General features: G+C 44.7%; 1 protein-coding gene across 1 annotated transcript in view; it reads left to right on the top strand.

Moving 5' to 3' along the window:
• Positions 1–1,739: 1,739 nt before the first annotated feature.
• The window catches only part of frzb (frizzled related protein), a 52,595-nt gene continuing 33,427 nt past the window's right edge, over positions 1,740–20,907 (top strand). Inside the window, exons 1-4 of the mRNA XM_079562981.1 lie at positions 1,740–2,048; positions 18,890–19,138; positions 20,407–20,442; positions 20,825–20,884. Of these exons, the coding sequence (XP_079419107.1) occupies positions 1,847–2,048; positions 18,890–19,138; positions 20,407–20,442; positions 20,825–20,884 (547 nt within the window). The 5' untranslated portion in view covers positions 1,740–1,846. The remainder of the gene's footprint in view (positions 2,049–18,889; positions 19,139–20,406; positions 20,443–20,824; positions 20,885–20,907) is intronic.

Raw genomic sequence — 20,907 nt, 5'->3', positions numbered from 1 at the left:
TGGTCGGACGGTCAGGGGGTGTGTTTGTTTTCTCTGCAGGGGCAGCGAGACGCGGACAACTCGTGCATTTCCTTTTTGTCTATTTTTTCTTTCTTTCTTTCTTACAACAGAAATAATGAAAAAGCTGTTTTACAAATTAAAATCAAGCCGTAAGGCAGAGCCGGTTCTTCCTATACGCAAACTATGCACATTGCGTAGGGCCCCGCATCTCAGTCAAACTACGGTGTTGTTTCACTGATTAATCAACGCGTTGTTACGGGACAGGCTCTTCCAGCGCGCACTCACTCTCCGCCTACGTCGCCACATATAACACCAAAACGGAGCAGTCTGCAAGCGAATGAGCAGGAGAGACCGACCGCCGTCCCCCTGTCTCTTCCAAAGCGCGAGTGCTTCTCCGCTCGTGTCCCGCTCGTGTCCCGCTCGGTCGTCTGTCTCCCGGTGCTTCGCCTCATGTGCGGCTCCTCCGCGGCTGCATCATGTCACCCGTGTCCCGGGCGCTGCTCTCATGTTTTCTCTGCGCGGACTCTGGGCTGCAACTCTGGGCCTCACTCTTATTTAAACTCTCTTCTTATTGTGTCTGGTGAATCTAGAGCATCAGGACAGTAGTTTGGCGAGTAGACTAGAGTAAAAAGCCGTTCTCCGTGGCCTTTTTGTTGAGTTGAATCCACATGGTTCACAGTCTAAAACGGGTTGGGCGACTCACAGGCAAATTCTCAGCGGTAAGTCAGAAACAACCGTCAGGAGCAGGTTTCAGTTAGTTTTAAATCAGCGGTTCCCAATCTGTGGGTCAGGGACCAGAGGTGAGAGAATGGGACCATTTGCCATTTACTATTTTAAAAAGGGAAATAGACTAGTATTAGTCCTAAATCCCAGTCTCACAGTGGTTTAGTGGTTAGTGGTCCTCACACGGGCGGCAGGGCCTGAGTTGAGGTCTGTATGTTCCATTTCTGCCCTGGAACAGTGGAACTGTTTTGACCATAAATGGATTCTCTCTTCGTCGAATAGCCATGGGACGCTACTGTAGGGCCCCCGTGTGGATTTTTGCTTAGGGCCCCAGAAGGGCCAGCACCGGCTCTGCCGTAAGGCCAAGTCGAGCACTTCTTGGTGCTACAATCTGATGTCAGAGTGGAACAAGTCAGTGGTTTTCCAGGAGAGGGCGGAGCAGCTGCTCAGAGAGCAGGATTCAGGAGGATTGCTGAGAACTGTGTGAATGAAGTAAAAAAAAAAAACACTCTGGGGGGTGGTAGGATAAGGAAATAGCATAACTACATGGCTCGATTTTGCATGATATAGCACCTTTAAACTGATGTCAATTAGGAAAAACCCATTAACCCTCACTTTAACCGAGTTTCTCCAGTTTGTCTCTACCCAAATCTGAAAGCTTCTTGATTGCAGCTCACAGCCTATAGGCCAGAGTACCGCCTCATTTGAAAGCTAAGATCTGCAGAACTGATCTGTCTGCCACTTTTTTGTAGCCTTTTTGTGGCTTTTTCGTTATGTTTTTGTCACATTTTTCATCGCTTTTTTTTGTCACTTTGTTGCTCTTTTATGGCTTTTTTGTTGCGTTTTCGTCACTATTTTTCAAGAAGCTTTTCATGAACCCCTTTCTTTATATTCAGGCCATGTATTGCAGAATGCAAAAGTGGGACATCCTCTGAATAGGTGGACCGGGGGAAACGGCCGCAGGTGACCGGGGACAGGAGCCGTGGTGCTTTAACCACAGCGGGGCGTGTCCTCTCCACTCCCTCCTCCCCGCCCCAAACTCTCCGCTCCTTGGGCTCCACGGATAGAGTTCACCGCGCTCCCGGACTGGAACCATCCGCGCCTCAGTCTCCGCTCCTCCTCGATGGCGTCCCTCCTCGCGCTCACGGTGTTGGTCGCGTGCGCCGTCGTGCGTCCCGTGACTGTGCGCGCGGGCGCCTGCGAGCCCGTGCGCATCCCGCTGTGCCGCGCAATGCCCTGGAACATGACCAAGATGCCCAACCACCTGCACCACAGCACGCAGGACAACGCCGTGCTGGCCATCGAGCAGTTCGAGGGGCTGCTGGGTGAGTGCGGGGACAGTGGGACAGACAGCGGGACAGAGGGACAGCGGGACAGACAGAGGGGCAGACAGCGGGACAGACAGAGGGACAGACAGCGGGACAGACAGAGGGGCAGCGGGACAGTGAGACAGACAGAGGGGCAGACAGCGGGACAGACAGAGGGACAGTGAGGCCACATGGACAGACAGAGGGACAGTGAGACAGCGGGACAGACAGAGGGGCAGTGAGACAGCAGGACAGACAGAGGGACAGACAGAGGGGCAGACAGCGGGACAGTGAGACAGACAGAGGGGCAGTGAGACAGACAGCGGGACAGACAGAGGGACAGCGGGACAGACAGAGGGACAGACAGAGGGACAGAGGGACAGAGGGACAGCGGGACAGACAGAGGGACAGTGGGACAGACAGAGGGGCAGACAGTGAGACAGACAGAGGGACAGTGAGACAGACAGAGGGACAGTGAGACAGACAGAGGGACAGTGAGACAGACAGAGGGACAGCGGGACAGACAGAGGGACAGTGGGACAGACAGCATGACAGAGGGACAGCGGGACAGACAGAGGGACAGTGAGACAGACAGAGGGACAGTGGGACAGACAGAGGGACAGTGGGACAGACAGCGTGACAGAGGGGCAGTGAGACAGACAGAGGGACAGTGAGACAGACAGAGGGACAGTGAGACAGCGGGACAGACTTGGGGACAGAGGGACAGTGGGACAGACAGCGTGACAGAGGGACAGCGGGACAGACAGAGGGACAGTGAGGCCACATGGACAGACAGAGGGACAGTGGGAGAGCGGGAGAGCGGGACAGTGAGACAGTGAGAAAGACAGCGGGACAGACAGCCGGACAGCGAGACAGCGGGACAGACAGTGGGACAAAGGGACAGACAGCGGGACAGAAGGCCAGGAGAACAGCGGGACAGAGGGCCAGGAGAACAGCGGGACAGAAGGACAGTGGGACAGAGGGCCAGGAGAACAGCGAGACAGAAGGACAGAAGGACAGTGAGACAGAGGGCCAGGAGAACAGCGGGACAGAAGGACAGAAGGACAGTGAGACAGAGGGCCAGGAGAACAGCGAGACAGAAGGACAGAAGGACAGTGAGACAGAGGGCCAGGAGAACAGCGGGACAGAAGGACAGTGGGACAGAGGGCCAGGAGAACAGCGAGACAGAAGGACAGCGGGACAGAAGGACAGTGGGACAGAGGGCCAGGAGAACAGCGGGACAGAAGGACAGTGGGACAGAGGGCCAGGAGAACAGCGAGACAGAAGGACAGTGGGACAGAAGGACAGCGGGACAGAGGGCCAGGAGAACAGCGGGACAGCAGGAGAGAGGGACAGTGGGACAGAGGGCCGGGAAAACAGCGGGACAGAGGGACAGTGGGAGGCTGAGAGCTGGACGAGCCGATGCGTTCTACTAAGTTACACTGAATCAAGGATGGGGGAGGACGGGGACAGTTGTAACACTGTAACTCACGGATCTTTTGAGCTAAAGGCCTTCATTTGTCACAGACGGCACCAAATATCATTCCTGAAACATTGACACAGACAACATATAATACATGAGGGCAGTTGTAACAGTATGTGCAAAGGCGGCAAAAACAGAGACACACCTTAGAGTAGTCTTCAAAAGTGTAGTATTGTAAAAGAACAACTACAAAGAAACAAAAAAACAAAACAAAGGAATTCATAACATTGTGAGTCCCTGTGTGTGTTTTGTGTCTCGATGTGAATAAATGGGCACGTTTAAAAAGACGTTGGTGTGTGAAGGAGAGAGTGAATGGACAACCCCGCCCCTGTTTATTTGGTTTACCTGTATTGTGCTCGTTTAAAAATAGAAGGGGGAAATCCACCACATAAGTCAAATATGAGCAAACAAGCTACTTTCCGACCTCAGCCTGCAGAGATAAAACCCTGATCAGCAGCTCTCTCCTCCTGTAGGGCCAGAGCGAGAGAGAGGGAGAGAACTAAAGCACCAGGGGTACTGAATTTAATTTCACTGCGATCGAAAAAAAAATAAAAAAAATAATAGTTAGCAAGCAAAGGTCTGGAACATAATTTACAGTAAAAATAATTTGTGTGCTTTGAAAACAATGCAACAATTCGTTATTGTTTTTTTCTGAAACTACGTATTGGGTTTCTAAATAACAGAATTATGTAGGCTACACAATGTATCAATGCAGTGCTGTGTTTCTCCTCTTTGCCCTGTTTAGTCCAGATGTTGTCCTGGTTTAGTCCTGGTTTAGTCCAGGTTTAGTCTTGATTCTGCCCTGGTTAGTCGTGGTTTAGTCCAGGTTTTGTTCTGGTTTAGTCCATATTTTGTCCTGGTTTGGCCCTGGTTAGTCCTGGTTCAGTCCTGGTTTTGTCCTGGTTCAGTCCTGGTTTGGTCTTGGTTTAGTCCAGGTTTAGTCCTAGTTTAGTCCTAGTTTAGTCCTGGTCTAGTTTTGGTTTTGTCCTGGTTTTGTCCTGTTTTTTTTTGGTTTAGTCCTGTTTTTTTCCAGGTTTTGGCCTGTGGTTTTTTTCTGGCTTAGTCTTGGTGTAGTCTTGGTGTAGTCCTGGTTTAGTCCAAGTTTAGTCCTGGTTTGGTCCTGGTTTAATCCTGGTTTTGTCCAGATTTTGTCCTGGTTTTGTCCTGGTTTTGTTCTGGTTTAGTTTATATTTTTGTCCTGGTTTGGCCCTGGTTAGTCCTGGTGTAGTCCTGGTGTAGTCATGATTTTGTCCTGGTTTGGTCCTAGTTTAGTCCTGGTTTGGTCCTGGTTTGGTCCTGGTTTAGTCCTGGTTTGGTCCTGGTTTGGTCCTGGTTTGGTCCTGGTTTGGTCCTGGTTTAGTCCTGGTTTGGTCCTGGTTTGGTCCTGGTTTGGTCCTGGTTTAGTCCTGGTTTGGTCCTGGTTTGGTCCTGGTTTGGTCCTGGTTTAATCCTGGTTTAGTCCAGATGTTGTCCTGGTTTTGTTCAGGTTTTGTCCCGGTTTAGTCCAGGTTTGGTTTTGGTTTCGTTCAGATTTAGTCCTGGTTTAGTCCAGGTTTTATTCTGGTTTAGTCCTGGTTTAGTCCTGGTTTAGTCCAGGTTTAGTCCTGGTTTAGTCCAGGTTTAGTCCTGGCTGAGTCCAGGTTTTGTCCTGTTTTGGTCCTGTTTTTTTTTTCTGGTTTAGTCCTGATTTAGTCCTGGTTTGGTCCTGGTTTTGTCCTGGTTTCGGCCTGGTTTCGTCCAGATTTAGCCCTGGTTTAGTCCTGGTTTAGTCCAGGTTTACTCCATATTTTGTCCTGGTTAGTCTTGGTGTAGTCCACTCCTGGTTTAATTGTTTTGTCCTGGTTTAGTCCTGGTTTGGTCCTGGTTTAGTCAAGATTTTGTCCTGGTTTTGTTGTGGTTTAGTCTATATTTTGTCCTGGTTTGGTCCTGGTTTAGTCCTGGTTTGGTCTTGGTTTAGTCCAGGTTTAGTCCTAGTTTAGTCCTGGTTTAGTCCCTGTTTAGTCCTTGTTTGGCTCTGGTTTGGTCCTGATTTAGTCCTGTTTTAGCCCTGGTTTGGCCCTGGTTTAGTACTGGTTTAATCCTGGTTTAGTCCAGATTTTGTCCTGGTTTGGCCCTGGTTAGTCCTGGTGTAGTCCTGGCGTAGTCCTGGTTTAGTCCTGGTGTAGTCCTGGTTTAGTCCTGGTTTAGTCCTGGTTTAGTCCTGGTGTAGTCCTGGCGTAGTCCTGGTTTAGTCCTGGTGTAGTCCTGGTTTAGTCCTGGTTTAGTCCTGGCGTAGTCCTGGTTTAGTCCTGGTTTTGTCCAGATTTTGTCATGGTTTGGCCCTGGTTGGTCCTGGTTAGTCCTTGTTAGTCCTGGTGTAGTCCTGGTTTTGTCCTAGCTTAGTCCAGGTTTAGTCCTGGTTTAGTCCGGGTTTAGTCCTGGTTTAGTCCTGGTTTGGTCCTGGGATAGTCCTGGTCTAGTTTTGGTTTTGTCCTGGTTTTGTCCGTTTTTTTTTTTTTTTTTTTTTTTCCTGGTTTAGTCCAGATTTTGTCCTGGTTTAGTCCAGGTTTTGTCCTGTTTTGGTCCTGCTTTGGACCTGCTTTAGCCCTGTTTAGTCCAGGTTTTATCCTGGTTTGGTCCTGGTTTAGTCCTGGTTTCGTCCAGGGTTAGCCCTGGTTTAGCCCTGGTTTAGTCCTGGTTTAGTCCAGGTTTAATTGTTTTGTCCTGATTTAGTCCAAGTTTAGTCCTGGTTTGGCCCTTGTTTAGTGCTGGTTTAATCCTGGTTTTGTCCAGATTTTGTCCTGGTTTTGTCCTAGCTTAGTCCAGGTTTAGTCCTGGTTTAGTCCTGGTTTAGTCCTGATTTTGTCCTGGTTTTGCCCTGGTTTGGTCCTGGTTTAGGGCTGGTTTAATCCTGGTTTAGTCCAGATGTGTCCTTGTTTTGTTCTGGTCTAGTCCAGGTTTTTTCCTGGTTTGGCCCTGGTTAGTCCTGGTGTAGTCCTGGTGTAGTCCTGGTGTAGTCCTGATTTTGTCCTGGTTTGGTCCTAGTTTAGTCCTGGTTTTGTCCAGGTTTGGTCTTGGTTTAGTCCTGGTTTGGTCTTGGTTTAGTGCTGGTTTAATCCTGGTTTAGTCCAGATTTAGTCCTGGTTTAGTCCAGGTTTAGTCCAGGTTTAGTCCTGGTTTAGTCCTGGTTTTGTCCAGATTTTGTCCTGGTTTGGTCCTAGTTTAGTCCTGGTTTGGCCCTGGTTAGTCCTGGTGTAGTCCTGGTTTTGTCCTGGTTTGGTCCTGGTTTGGTCCTGGTTTAGGGCTGGTTTAATCCTGGTTTAGTCCAGATGTTGTCCTTGTTTTGTTCTGGTCTAGTCCAGGTTTGGTCCAGGTTTGGTCCAGGTTTAGTCCTGATTTAGTCCTGTTTAGTCCAGGTTTTTTCCTGGTTTGGCCCTGGTTAGTCCTGGTGTAGTCCTGGTTTAGTCCTGATTTTGTCCTGGTTTGGTCCTAGTTTAGTCCTGGTTTGGTCCTGGTTTGGTCCTGGTTTAGGGCTGGTTTAATCCTGGTTTAGTCCAGATGTTGTCCTGGTTTTGTTCTGGTTTAGATCAGGTTTTGTCCAGGTTTGGTCTTGGTTTAGTCCTGGTTTGGTCTTGGTTTAGTGCTGGTTTAATCCTGGTTTAGTCCAGATTTAGTCCCGGTTTAGTCCAGGTTTAGTCCAGGTTTAGTCCTGGTTTAATCCTGGTTTAGTCCAGATTTTGTCCTGGTTTGGCCCTGGTTAGTCCTGGTGTAGTCCTGGCGTAGTCCTGGTTTAGTCCCGGCGTAGTCTGGTTTAGTCCTGGTTTAGTCCTGTTTTTGTCCTAGCTTAGTCCAGGTTTAGTCCTGGTTTAGTCCAGGTTTAGTCCTGGTTTTGTCCAGAGTTTGCCATGGTTTGGCCCTGGTTGGTCCTGGTTAGTCCTGGTTTTGTCCTAGCTTAGTCCAGGTTTAGTCCTGGTTTAGTCCAGGTTTAGTCCTGGTTTTGTCCAGAGTTTGCCATGGTTTGGCCCTGGTTGGTCCTGGTTAGTCCAGGTTAGTCCTGGTTTGGTCCTGGTTTAGTCCTGGTCTAGTTTTGGTTTTGTCCTGGTTTTGTCCGTTTTTTCCTGGTTTAGTCCAGGTTTTGTCCTGCTTTGGTCCTGTGTTTTTTTCTGGTTTAGTTCTGGTTTTGTCCTTGTTTGGTCCTGGTTTGGACCTGCTTTAGCCCTGTTTAGTCCAGGTTTTATCCTGGTTTGGTCCTGGTTTAGTCCTGGTTTCGTCCAGGTTTAATTGTTTTGTCCTGATTTAGTCCAAGTTTAGTCCTGGTTTGGCCCTTGTTTAGTGCTGGTTTAATCCTGGTTTTGCCCTGGTTAGTCCTGGTGTAGTCCTGGTTTAGTCCTGATTTTGTCCTGGTTTGGTCCTGGTTTAATCCTGGTTTAGTCCTGGTTTTTGTCCTGGTTTGGTCCTGGTTTGGTCCTGGTTTAATCCTGGTTTAGTCCAGATGTTGTCCTGGTTTGTTCTGGTTTAGATCAGGTTTTGTCCAGGTTTGGTCTTGGTTTAGTCCTGGTTTGGTCTTGGTTTAGTGCTGGTTTAATCCTGGTTTAGTCCAGATTTAGTCCTGGTTTAGTCCAGGTTTAGTCCAGGTTAAGTCCTGGTTTAGTCCTGGTTTTGTCCAGATTTTGTCATGGTTTGGCCCTGGTTAGTCCTGGTGTAGTCCTGATTTTGTCCTGGTTTGGTCCTAGTTTAGTCCTGGTTTTGTCCTGGTTTTGTCCTGGTTTAGTCCTGGTTTGGTCCTGTTTTGGTCCTGCTTTGGTCCTGTGTTTTTTTCTGGTTTAGTTCTGGTTTTGTCCTTGTTTGGTCCTTGTTTGGACCTGCTTTAGCCCTGTTTAGTCCAGGTTTTATCCTGGTTTGGTCCTGGTTTAGTCCTGGTTTCGTCCAGGGTTAGCCCTGGTTTAGCCCTGGTTTAGTCCTTGTTTAGTCCTGGTTTAGTCCAGGTTTAATTGTTTTGTCCTGATTTAGTCCAAGTTTAGTCCTGGTTTGGCCCTGGTTCAGTGCTGGTTTAACCCTGGTTTTGTCCAGATTTTGTCCTGGTTTTGCCCTGGTTAGTCCTGGTGTAGTCCTGGTTTTGTCCTAGCTTAGTCCAGGTTTAGTCCTGGTTTAGTCCTGGTTTGGTCCTGGTTTAGGGCTGGTTTAATCCTGGTTTAGTCCAGATGTGTCCTTGTTTTGTTCTGGTCTAGTCCAGGTTTGGTCCAGGTTTGGTCCAGGTTTAGTCCTGATTTAGGCCTGTTTAGTCCAGGTTTTTTCCTGGTTTGGCCCTGGTTAGTCCTGGTGTAGTCCTGGTGTAGTCCTGGTGTAGTCCTGGTGTAGTCCTGGTTTAGTCCTGATTTTGTCCTGGTTTTGCCCTGGTTTGGTCCTGGTTTAGGGCTGGTTTAATCCTGGTTTAGTCCAGATGTTGTCCTGGTTTTGTTCTGGTTTAGTCCAGGTTTTGTCCAGATTTTGTCCTGGTTTTGCCCTGGTTAGTCCTGGTATAGTCCTGGTTTAGTCCTGATTTTGTGTGTGGGTCCGGATCCAGATCGAGGTCCTCCATTGACTCTGGTTTAGTTGCTGAGACCCAGACCGAGACCGAGACCGAGACCGAGACCGAGACCGAGACAATAGACTTTGGCGCCGCACAACTTTAATTTACCTTCCCTTTACCTTTTACATTTCACCTTAAAAGAGACATATTTTACAAAATCAACTTTGTGAGTTTTTTGGGTTTCCCGTAGTTAAAGTATTTGAAAGTATTTTCTGATTCCCGCATGAAGAATCCTGACGTCCTGCCGTCACCTAAAGGATGCTTTTAAATGTGTTGATGATGTTTTGTTATGTTTTTTTTTTTTTTTTAGTTTAGTTTATTTCGAACAATTTAAAAACAATGATAACACAAGTAATGGATACCAATACAGCAATTGTTCAAAAAGGAGTGGGTTGAAGTGTGACCTCATTTAGTCCCACCCCCTTTTCTACTTGAGGAGCAAAAGTAGCTCATATCGTTCTTCTTTTACAACGACCTGCAATTGTTTTACAAACGATGAATGTCTTTCCACAATATCCACATCACGGCCATAGAAATCCAGCAACAATAATGTTACTGATTGTTTAAATTGTTGTTTAAATTATAATGAATATCCAGCTCTATAGTTTGTGAAGACCATGTTTTTATACATAGATTTAAATTGGCAAACTGTGGTACATTTCTTGAGTGACACATTCAAGCTATTCCATAGTTTTACGCCGCAAACAGCAAGGCAGAAACTCCTCCTAGTGGATCGGACAACTGGAGTTTTGAAATTCATGTGACCCCTTAATCTATACCCTTCCTCCTGTTGTCGAAAGAAATCCTGAATACTGGCTGGTAATAGATCATTTTTAGCTTTAAACATCATTATTGCGGTGAAATAATTGATCAGATCCTTCAGTTTAAGTAGATTTGACTTTAGGAAAAGAGGGTGAGTATGATCTCTATATCCTGCATTATGAACTACACAAATTGCTCTTTTCTGGAGAAGGACAAGTGACTTTGTAGTACTGCTGTAGCCATTCCCCCAGACCTCAGTACAATATATTAGATGTGGTAGGACTAGAGTACAGTAGAGAGTACGAAGTGATTTATAATCCAGTATATGTCTGGCTTTATTTATTATTGATATGCTTTTAGAGATTTTGTTTTCAATACGTTTAATATGCGGCTTCCAGCTTAATTTGCAGTCAATTAAAATCCCAAGACATTTAATTTTGTTAATTCTTTCTATCTCTACCTCCTTGATTTGAACTTTTGCTTCATTAATTTTTCTGTTCCCAAACAACATATATTTCGTTTTACTTAGGTTGAGTGAGAGTTTGTTCTGATCAAACCATTTTTTTAATTTGCTCATTTCTGCGCTTACTGTTTCAAATAACTTGTCGACGTTCTTATCTGAATAGAAAATACTTGTGTCGTCAGCAAATAAAATACATTTGATCAGTTTAGAAACTTTGCACATGTCGTTAATGTACAAGATGAACAACACCGGGCCTAGTACCGAACCCTGAGGTACACCACAGGTTACATTTAAATAATCAGAATTCAACTCATCCATGTTCACATATTGTTTTCTATTATATAAGTAGCTCTTATGTTAGTGCGTATCTGTCTCCCATTATGTCATTTATTATTATTTTTTTAACGCTCAGAGCTGCTGGAATACTAACTTTACATTGATGGATTATTCAAATGTTTCTTTTCACTTTTTGGGGAAAATCCATTGGACCAGAATGCTCTTCTTTGTGCTCGGCATTTTACTGACGAACGCTTTGTAAACAAGGACGTACTTGACAGTTTGCCTCAAACTACCAGATATCCAGTGCTGGATATTTTCTGTTTTTCTGCGTGACGTTTGTTTAGGGCTGAGCCCGTGGGCTGTAGACCGGAAACTGGTTTCTATTTTCAGGATGTTGTTGATGTTGAAGTGTTGAATAATGTTGTGTGTGTGATACACTCAACATTTAACACTACTGCACTTTGCAGTTGCTGCTGTATTTCTTTCCCATGTCTGAAAAGTGCAGGTTGGAGCCGTGGGACACATGCCCCAGTTTGTTTTGCAAACAGTGTGGCAGGTTAACGCGCACTGGCCCCTGGCCCCGGGCCCCTGGCCTGAGCTGTTGGGATGCCTTTGGCTGCTCCAGTGTTAGTCTGGAGCCCGAACTGTCTGGGTTTAAATATTTGGTGACCTAATGCTCCATCTGGTTGTTTGTGAGTAAGAACAGCACAGAGAATGTGCGACGGCATTAACTCTCACCATCTTTCCTGCTCATGTTCTTCATGTTTTTAGTCAGAGGCAGGAAATACTTAAGGCCTCTTCATACTCCACAAGACCCGAGAACTTTGTTCTTGAGGCAAAAAGAACGAGAACAAAGTTCGTCTGAGCTCTGACATTTCATACTCCACAAGACATTTCTGCCGAACTGCCACGCCCCCTTTTTCCCGCAACCAAAACAAACAAGGAATGACCGAAATAAAACGAGCTATTTGAGTTTAAACTATTATAAAATGTATCAGCCACGGTATTGCAAACATTTTGAAGATTGACTTCATCTTTAGCCACATCTCCCGCTGGTTTATTATGTCCGTGTGTTTCTCTCCAGGACTTTGTTGCCATTTGCGTGTCCTTGTAATCCTTCAGCAAAGTATTTTACTGCCGCAAAAAACTAGCCATGTTGTCTCCGTTTTCCGCACCGGTGTTAGGACGTAAACATTGGATTCTCGCTTCCCGCTTCTCGCAGCCTTGCCGAAATAGTTCTGCTGAGCTGCTGCGTCAGCAAGACCTGCCGAACAGGAGCTGCAAGAACAAAATGACGTCATTTTGTTCTCGCAGCTCCTGGTGCGAGAATAAAGTTCTCGTGTCTTGTGGAGTATGAATAGGCCTTAAGTTTGAAGTTTAATTATTATACATTTCACTTCTACGTGAGTAGTGTTTTTTTTTCTTTTTCTGAGCAGTACATGAGTACATTTGCTTACATACATCTGCCATTGAAGGGCCTAGATGCAAATTGGCCATTTTATACTCACTACTGCCACCTCAGGTCATACGTGTAACTGCACCTTCTATATTAAGCTCGTGCATGACGGCAATTTCGGACCTGAAGTAACAACTTTCTGAGTGACAGTGCAGGATTTCAGAGGCAGTTGTGGTGAACAGGTCTGAGCTCATTCTGCACATTAGGACATGGCTGCGTGTAGGGGGAGGAAAATACATCATTTTTACATTTTTAAACTCCATTGGTCCCTTTAAGTCAGTCATGTGTTACCGTTGGCCCATAACTGTTACTCAAAAATCAAAGATTATTATAATTAAGGTTATTTTACCCCCAAAGTTACACAGTAAATCTATAATTCCTTGTAAACCATTAAGTAAAGTTAAACCTTAAATACCTTTATACAAGTTAATGAACTAATCCTGGACTAATGAACTCATTCTGAACAAAAAATACTGAGTAAAGTGGACATATCCTCCAACATTCCATGCCCTGATATTTGACTTTGTATCAAATACCAAGTCAAATATCAGTAGTGGGAGCAGTGTGAATGTCAGAGCCCATCTGCTGAGGGATGAACAGTTTTAGATACACTACAGTACTCATATTATGTATTACAAGTCATTTTACTCTCACTTGAGTAAAACTGGTAACATATAAAAGCTTCGTGTGATGAAATGGATGTAGATTTCTTCAGAATAATCTATTTTCATGAATTTTATGGCCTTTTCTTTGGAAATATTTGGATTATCACGTTGTTTTGACTTTTGTTTCTTATCATTTGTGTCGCTATTGAAATTAGACTTTGAGTCAGTCAAACAGTTACGCAGTATTCGCAGTAGTTTTCTCATTTTACTCTTTCTTGAGTAATTATATGGGTCACTACTTTTTACTTCTACGTGAGTAAAAATATTTGAAAGTATTGTTACTCTGACTCAGTTGCACTTTCAGCCTTTCCCCATTTCGCTCAAATATTGTTCTCAGATCTGTTCGTGAGCACGTCTCCTTTGTCATATCAAGATGCTGATTAGAAAACTTTTCAGGCCAGGGGCCCCAAAATCAGGGGGGCCCACTGTAAAATGTAAATAGTGTTTAAAATAATTTAAGATAATTTAAAATCTGGTTTAATTATGTTAATTTGGATTCTGATTCCTGAGATACTGATACTGACTTTGTTGTATTTAGTCTAGTTTTGCTAAACTCAGGACCCCCACTGTAAAGTTTGTATAAATAATAAATGAAGGTGCACAACATTTCTAATGTTTTATTCATGTTTGTTTTGACTTGTGGCTTGATTTCACAAAAATATATGACCTTCAATCAAAAATACAAACATTGTCTTGAACATTTTGGGAAGCCCTGCCTTCACTGTGAGGTGGGCTGGATTCTCTTAACAAGGAGACGTGCTCACTGACACCGGACACTGCACTGGCCTGCCTTAGGCCGTCTACAATAAAAGGACACTCTGAATTGTTCAGTTTTGCTTTGTTGGGGGGAGCAAAAACTAAAGCATTTACATCGTTGTATTTCATGAAAAAAAGCGAACCCGTTTCTCCCGCTGTAGGCCGAAGGTGTCATGCTGTCTTCTGTGGAATTTGTAGAAGTGTATTATCAGAGGCTGCAGGGCCTTGTGTCTGCTGATACCGAGGCCACGTTCAGCACACACACAGACATGCTCTATCTGCGGGGCCCGGGGCCACACCGGGGCCAGGACGACTGCAGAGAACACACTGCTGAAACCAGCAACACCCCGTGCCAACATTGTAAAACAATCATTTGTTCTTAATAGTTTTTTCTGATGCAGTCAATGAAATAATAATAAATGGGGCCAAGCATGTGGTGGTGCAGTAGAGCTTCACCGAGTGCATGTTCTCCTATGTGTGGTTTAAAAGTGCTCCTGTTTACCCCATTAGTCTTAAAGCAGCACTAAGTAACTTCTTTACCTCAATAAATCCTTCCCGTAGTCCCTCTGGGGGTAATACAAGTGTTGATGGGATGATTGGGGGGTCTTTCATCTCCCCCTGGTGTCTCTGGCTAGAAAACTGCAATTGCAACTTGACTGCCACCGGACCGGAGCAACCAATACACACTAATGGAATCACAAAGAAGAAGTTAACAGGCTTACGGGCAATGTAATTGGATGTACAATATCCCTTCGCCTTTTCTGTCAGCGTAGTACTTACTCACGGACAATTAATAAGTTAAAACATCGCAACTTGCTATAACACCTGCAGTTGCGCTTATGGCCTCTAGGGGCAAGAGCTACTTAGTACTGCTTTAAAGGAGACATACGTTATTATGCTTTTTGCAGGCATTTTGTGACATGCAGACATACAACATTATTCAACACTTTAAACGAGTGGTTCATCTCCATTCCAAAACCGTGGACTGGACTCAGCCCCGCACCTAAGCAAAACACACAACCAGTCACAGTGAATGACATGAAGAAAACATGACCAAAGATTTGTAGTGATCATGTTCCTGCACATGAACACATGTGCTACAACAGTAGCACTTTGAGATTATCATGTAAAGTGCATTACAAATTAAAGGTATTATTATTAAAGGTATTATGTTGTTTATGAGACATGTAACGACTATCACAGTCAGGTTTAGCGTATTTATATCATGCAAAGTGTGCATGATATAAGTGTGCTCAAGTTTTACTCACCATCTCGCCCGTGGGCAGCAGCGTCTTTTATCTTGGGACTTGACCAGGTTCAACACAGAAAATGCCATTACTGCAGTGGATAATCAAAGAATGGATTTGGATGAGGACCTATTCAACATGTTTAAATCTCAAATCTCCAGCTCGTCATGAACATGTACCTTAAGTCGGTAGAATTTGAGATTTAAACAGGTTAGGTCCTCATCCAAATCCATTTTTTGATTACCCACTGCTGCGATAGCATTGTCTGTGTGGAGCTGGTCAGTAGGAGCATGTTTTTACTGATGGCAAATGTATTGTCCAAAATGTTATGCAGTGTGCCTATAAGTATAACATTTGTCATAGTTTTTATAATCAACACTACACACCATTATTATGTTTCTCCTTGCTGTCGTTCCTATTTCCACTGTAAAAAAAAAAAAGCATTGGTTGTGATTGTTTTAGTATATTGTTGTTTGCCTTCTTTAGTGAGGTGCATTCAAAAGCTAGGGTGTAATGTGGCCAGTTGGTTGAGGGCAGTAGCCCCCCATCTGCGAGCCCTCACCCTGCTGCCCCAACATTTGCAGCGTTTAAATGACATAGTGAACTTGACTATATGAGAGACAGGCAGTTTTCGAAAGACATCCCCAAACAGGACATCAACACATTCTGAACTTTGTTCATTTGAAATGAATCTGCCAACTTGCCACCATAGATTTCTTATCTGCACCACAACAGCGCTCTAACGTCCCACCCACCTCCGGTCTCATGAGTGAGTCCTGACATAAAAAATCCCATTCATATTTACGTAGCATTGACCCCCCCCTCCCCCCCAAAAAGTTATTATTTTAAAACACGTCGCCGGTTAACTTTTAGCTATGTGCTAACTTATGGACACAAAACACAAAAGTTTAATTTGAAGATTTTTCTAAAACATTTTAAACTGAAAAGTTATAAAATAGTTTTGCTGTATTTTCAACTATTGAGTAGAAATTGGATTCTTTTCATCCGGACTCGGGTGTGTGAGACTGACTCTATAGACCACTCTCAGTCATGTGACTTTTGGTTGGCAATCAGCTGTTTGGAGCTGTGCCTACTTAAATATAGCCTAAAATGGAAGCTAAAATGAAAGGAAAATCAACCAAGTTTATGCGTTTGTTATGTGTGAACTACTTCTGGGTCCAAACTGTTGAGATCTCCTGGTGAAATAACAATAGATAAAACGCCATAAACTGTTTTACACCGAATTCGAACAATATAGCTCACCACTTCTCCAGGTGCAATGAAGATATTTTTACATTTAAAAGAAGCCTTCATTGTGTATGGAAACAATACTTTGATAATTAATGCCTTTGATATTACTAATGAAAATCCAGAGTAAATGTAATATTTCTTTGTGATCATCCGTTTATTTTCTTCCGCTTTATCCGGGGCCGGGTCGCGGGGGCAGCAGTCTCAGCAGAGATGCCCAGACTTCCCGATCCACACACACCTCCTCCAGCTGTTTTGGGGGGACCCCGAGGCGACACCAGGCCAGCTCGGAGACATAGTCCCCCCTGCATGCCCTGGGCCTTCCACGAGGTCTTGTCCCACTAGGACATGCCTGGAACACCTCCCACGGGAGGCGACCTGGAGGCATCCGGAACAGATACCCGAGCCACCTCAGCTGGCTCCTTTCAACGTGAAGGAGCAGCGACTCTACTCCGAGCTCCTCCCGGGTAACTGAGCTCCTCACCCGATCTCGAAGGGTGTGCCCAGCCACCCTCATTTATCCGCAGTCTCGTCCTTTCGGTCATTGCCCAAATCTCACGGCCATATGAGGATAAAAACGTAGATTGATCGGTAAATCGAGAGCTTGTAACAATTCACCTGTCTTTTCCAAGGTGATAAAGCTACTACCGGGTGGATCTGTTTACCAGCAGGGGTGAATAACAGACAAACAAATATAATAGTTTTGGCTTTGGTTATAGACCATGTATTTCAGTATGACGCGTAACCCAACCAAACGCTCGAGCATAAACCCATAAGGCGCGTGAAAACAATGGTTATACACTGCGTTCCAAATTATTATGCAAATGACATTTTTCTAAGATTTTCTAAATTGTCAACTCAAATGAGAGTCAGCATAATTTTTAAGTCTTTAACTGGTAGAGGATCATTTAAATGTGGTGGAAAAAATTTCCTAGTGATAACAGTATTTTTTTCAAAAATAAATATAATAAAAACCTCAAAATCCACTGTTCCAAGTTATTATGCAACTCATCGTTTTAATACATTTTAAAGCTCGTAATTAACTGAAAATGGTCATTTGTTGTATTTGTAGCATTAGGAGGTCATACTTACTGAAATCAAAAGCTATTTCAATCAAAAAAATATTAACAGGTCAAGTTATATTTTAACATAGGAGCCCTTGTGTGATAGCAGCTTCAAAATTCTTAAATCCATTAAAATTGTAAGTTTTTGGACAGTTTCTGCTTGGATTTCTTTGCAGGATGTTAGAATAACCTCCCAGAGCTGCCGTTTGGATAAAAACTGCCTCCCACCCTCATAGAAGTTTTTTTTGTTGAGGCTCCAAAGGTTCTCAACAGGGTCGAAGTCAGGGGAGGAGGGGGTCCACATCATGAGTTTCTCTCCTTTTATGCCCATTGCCCATAGCAGCCAGTGATGCAGAGGTATTATTTACAGCAGGACATGGTGCGTTGTCATGATGAAGATGATCTTGTTCGGGAAAGCACAGCTCTTCTTTTTGTAGCATAGAAGACAGTGGTCAGTCAGAAACTCCACATATTTTTCAAAGGTCATTTTCACACCTTCAGGGATCCTAAAAGGGCCTAAAGGGGCCGACCAGCTCTCTCACCATGATTCTGGCCCAAAACATGACTCTGCCACCTCTTTACTGACGTCACAGCCTTGTTGGGACATTGTGGTCATTCACCAACCATTCACTACTCCATTGTGTTGACCATCCAGGACTACACGGCGCTCATCAGTGAACAAGACTGTTTGAAAATGAGTCCTCATGTATTCCTGAGCCCGTTGCAGCCGTTTCTGTTCATCAGCATTCAATTAACCATTTAGGGGAGGCCCGGATAGAAGGTTTATGCACAACTGCAGCCTCTGGAGGGTCCTACACCTTGATGTTCGGGGGACTCCAGAGGCACCAGCAGCTTCAAATACCTGTATGCTGCTTTGCAGCATCTGTTCTCATAATCTGATGTGTTTGTCTGGCAGAAACCGTCCATATTGTGCCCTTATCGGCACAAAACGGAGTGTGCTCTGAATCATCCACAGATCTCTTATCTGTATGATGATTAAGCTTAATCTTTCATGAAATATCGAAGGTTTTCATACCTAGACCAAGGCATTCAACTATTTCACACTTTTCATCAGCAGAAAGTCCCTTTTTCTTTACCGTATTGCTTGAAAATGATGATCTGCATAATAAAGTGGAACACCCTTTTTCAGTAGTTTTTCCCTTAACTGGGCTTAACCTGACAACTAATCATCCCAGGTCTCTGAGATTTATGTCAGTGATTCATAGAGCCCCAAGACACAATACCATCCATGAGTTTCATTATTATTGTTTTTTTTTTACCTTTTTGACACAAAAATCCAATTTGCATAATAATTTGGAACGCAGTGTATAGTCCATAAACAGTTCATGTATGTGAAGTCCAGACCCCGAAGCCTCGTTCCCATTGCAGGCCCGGCTCTACAGGGTGAAATAAACATGGTTATAGTAACAGGTAGTTTTAAATGAACAGGCCACCGTTTTGAAATACTGAGATATGTTCTTACCTTAGCTTCGACGAGTTGATGTGTAGCTGTCTGGTCTTTACGCGTGCGCTCAGTCACGTAAACAGAGCACAGACGGCGTTAGCATCGCCTCTCCTCCTCTCCTCTATGAACCCAAGTGAGAGTGAAGTTACAAGCAACCGAGATAAGAACATATCTCAGTTTTTCAAAACGATCACAACCTATAGGAGCTCTTTTAGAATGTATAGATGTCAAGTGAATACAACCAATTCAGGCTATAAGTCAGACTTTATTGTCCCAGACGTGTTCTCTGCATTTAACCCAACCTTCAGGTGGGAATCCTTCTCCATATTCCTGGTCAGGGGTCCCTCGCTGGAGCTTTAGCCTGGATGGTTTAATCTGATGGTAGTTCCATGTTGACCTCTGTGTGTGTGTCTGTCGTTCCAGGGACAGGGTGCAGTCCGGACCTGCTCTTCTTCCTGTGTGCCATGTACGCTCCCATCTGCACCATCGACTTCCAGCACGAGCCCATAAAGCCATGTAAGGCAGTGTGCGAGCGCGCTAAGGCCGGCTGCGAACCCGTCATGAGGCGCTACAACCACAGCTGGCCTGACAGCCTGAGCTGCTCCGAGCTGCCGCTGTATGACCGCGGAGTCTGCATCTCCCCAGAGGCCATCGTCAAGGCCGACAACCCAGGTGCGGACGTTGGGGTACTCGCTGGGCACTTGCTGCACACAGTGTTTGGATCGTTGCACAAACTGGCTTGTAAAGTTCTGCTAACCTGAAGTTGCAAGCACCAGAAACTTGACGTCCTAACTTTCGTTCATATTACGATTAGCTTCAGACAAACCTTTCTAAACACACGTCTCCTCTGAAGTATTTACATCCGACATCCTGTTCACATGCAGTGAGTATCATCTACCAGGAACTCACTGTCCACCATGGAATCTTTACAAAATAGGATAATTCAGGTCAAGATCATCTTAATTGGAAATTGAATTTGGACAGGAAGTACTTTTGCTCACAACTTCAAGTTAGTGGCACAAGTGGAGTGTAACCATGTCACGTGAAGAGCCACCGGTCTGTGAGCAGCAAAAGCAGTGCAGAAAATGACCCAAAAAATATATAGTTTTGTGAAGGTAGCAGGTTGCATTTAATTGCTTGGTGGCCTGGCCTGGTAATTAATTAATTAATTAGGCTGAAGAATGACCTAAAGCTTAACACACACCAGAACGCAGCGAACGTGGCACGTCCTCCGACATGTGGGATTTCAACACACACTGGAGGCGCTGCGTCACAGCACTTCAGAGGCTTTTCTCAAACTATGCAGGGCTTTAAACACGTGATTCATACATTTATCATGAATAACAGAAGACACGTATGTCCGTGTTGTAAGAAAGAGAGCAAACGTGGCTCTTTTTTGCAGGTTAATAGTGAGTTGGCGACAGACATGAGTCTAACATGTTACAAGCTTGTGTTTTCCTCCGCGGTGCCGCGTCTGGATTCAACAGATCTGAATCGTCGACGCGCGTCCCTGGAACCATTGGTGTGTGTTCTCTCATAGACAATAAAGGTGGCGCTCTTTTGCCGCGCGTCAAGGCGTTTCGGTGTGCGCCGGACTTGAGAAATGAGATAAGTGTGCGTGTGTGTGAATATATATAAATTTGATTGTTTTTGCAGTCAATAAAAAAGATCTAGCCGTTAGATAATAGTTTAGTCACGTTCATTTGTTGGGGGGTAAAACCCATGCAATGCATGATTTTTTTAACGCCACTTTTTAACTATAGTGATGCAAAGTTGAGACCATATCCACTTCAAAAAATGTTTTTAATTGAAATTGGGGTAGCAACGGGTGGAAACAAATTCCAATATGAAGAATGTCAAATGATGGATTAAGATTGCCCTTGATTTTCATATAAACTTGACACTGAGAAGAAGACATGTTTACCTCTCTTTGTTTACAGACTCCTACTATCAGGACCCGGCACGCTGCAATCCAGGTTGGTCATACTCACAAACGCCATTGCACCACGGTATTCCTGAAACGGCCAGTGAATGTAGGAAATAACTATGGAATGCCTAAAGGCTTGCGGGCAAGGCAGAGAATATGTGAGCCAGGGCTAAACCAAGATTAAAACAGCGCTAAATACTCATAGCTACTCCCACTTCCATGACTAAAATGTTGTTTCCAGTGGAACCAGATGGAAATCCTCATATAAACAGACTATGAAATTTGTCTTTGTCATTACAACTTTTTAACTTTGGCCAGCACACAGCTATTTAAATGACATGAAGCTAACCATTTAAATCCACACAATGCCATTACCACAGCCACAAACTAAAGGCCTGTTTAAAGGATTTGCTCTCCTTTCTGCTGTGCAGAATCCAGTCCAGACTTCCCTCTGGATTCCAAAAACCTGCGCTGCCGAGGCCCAAGCACAGGTAATGGGCTCCCCTCGGCTTGA

Source organism: Gobius niger, assembly GCF_951799975.1.
Source record: "Gobius niger genome assembly, chromosome: 9".
Lineage (NCBI taxonomy): Eukaryota > Metazoa > Chordata > Actinopteri > Gobiiformes > Gobiidae > Gobius > Gobius niger.
This window is presented reverse-complemented; position numbering and strand designations above follow the sequence as displayed.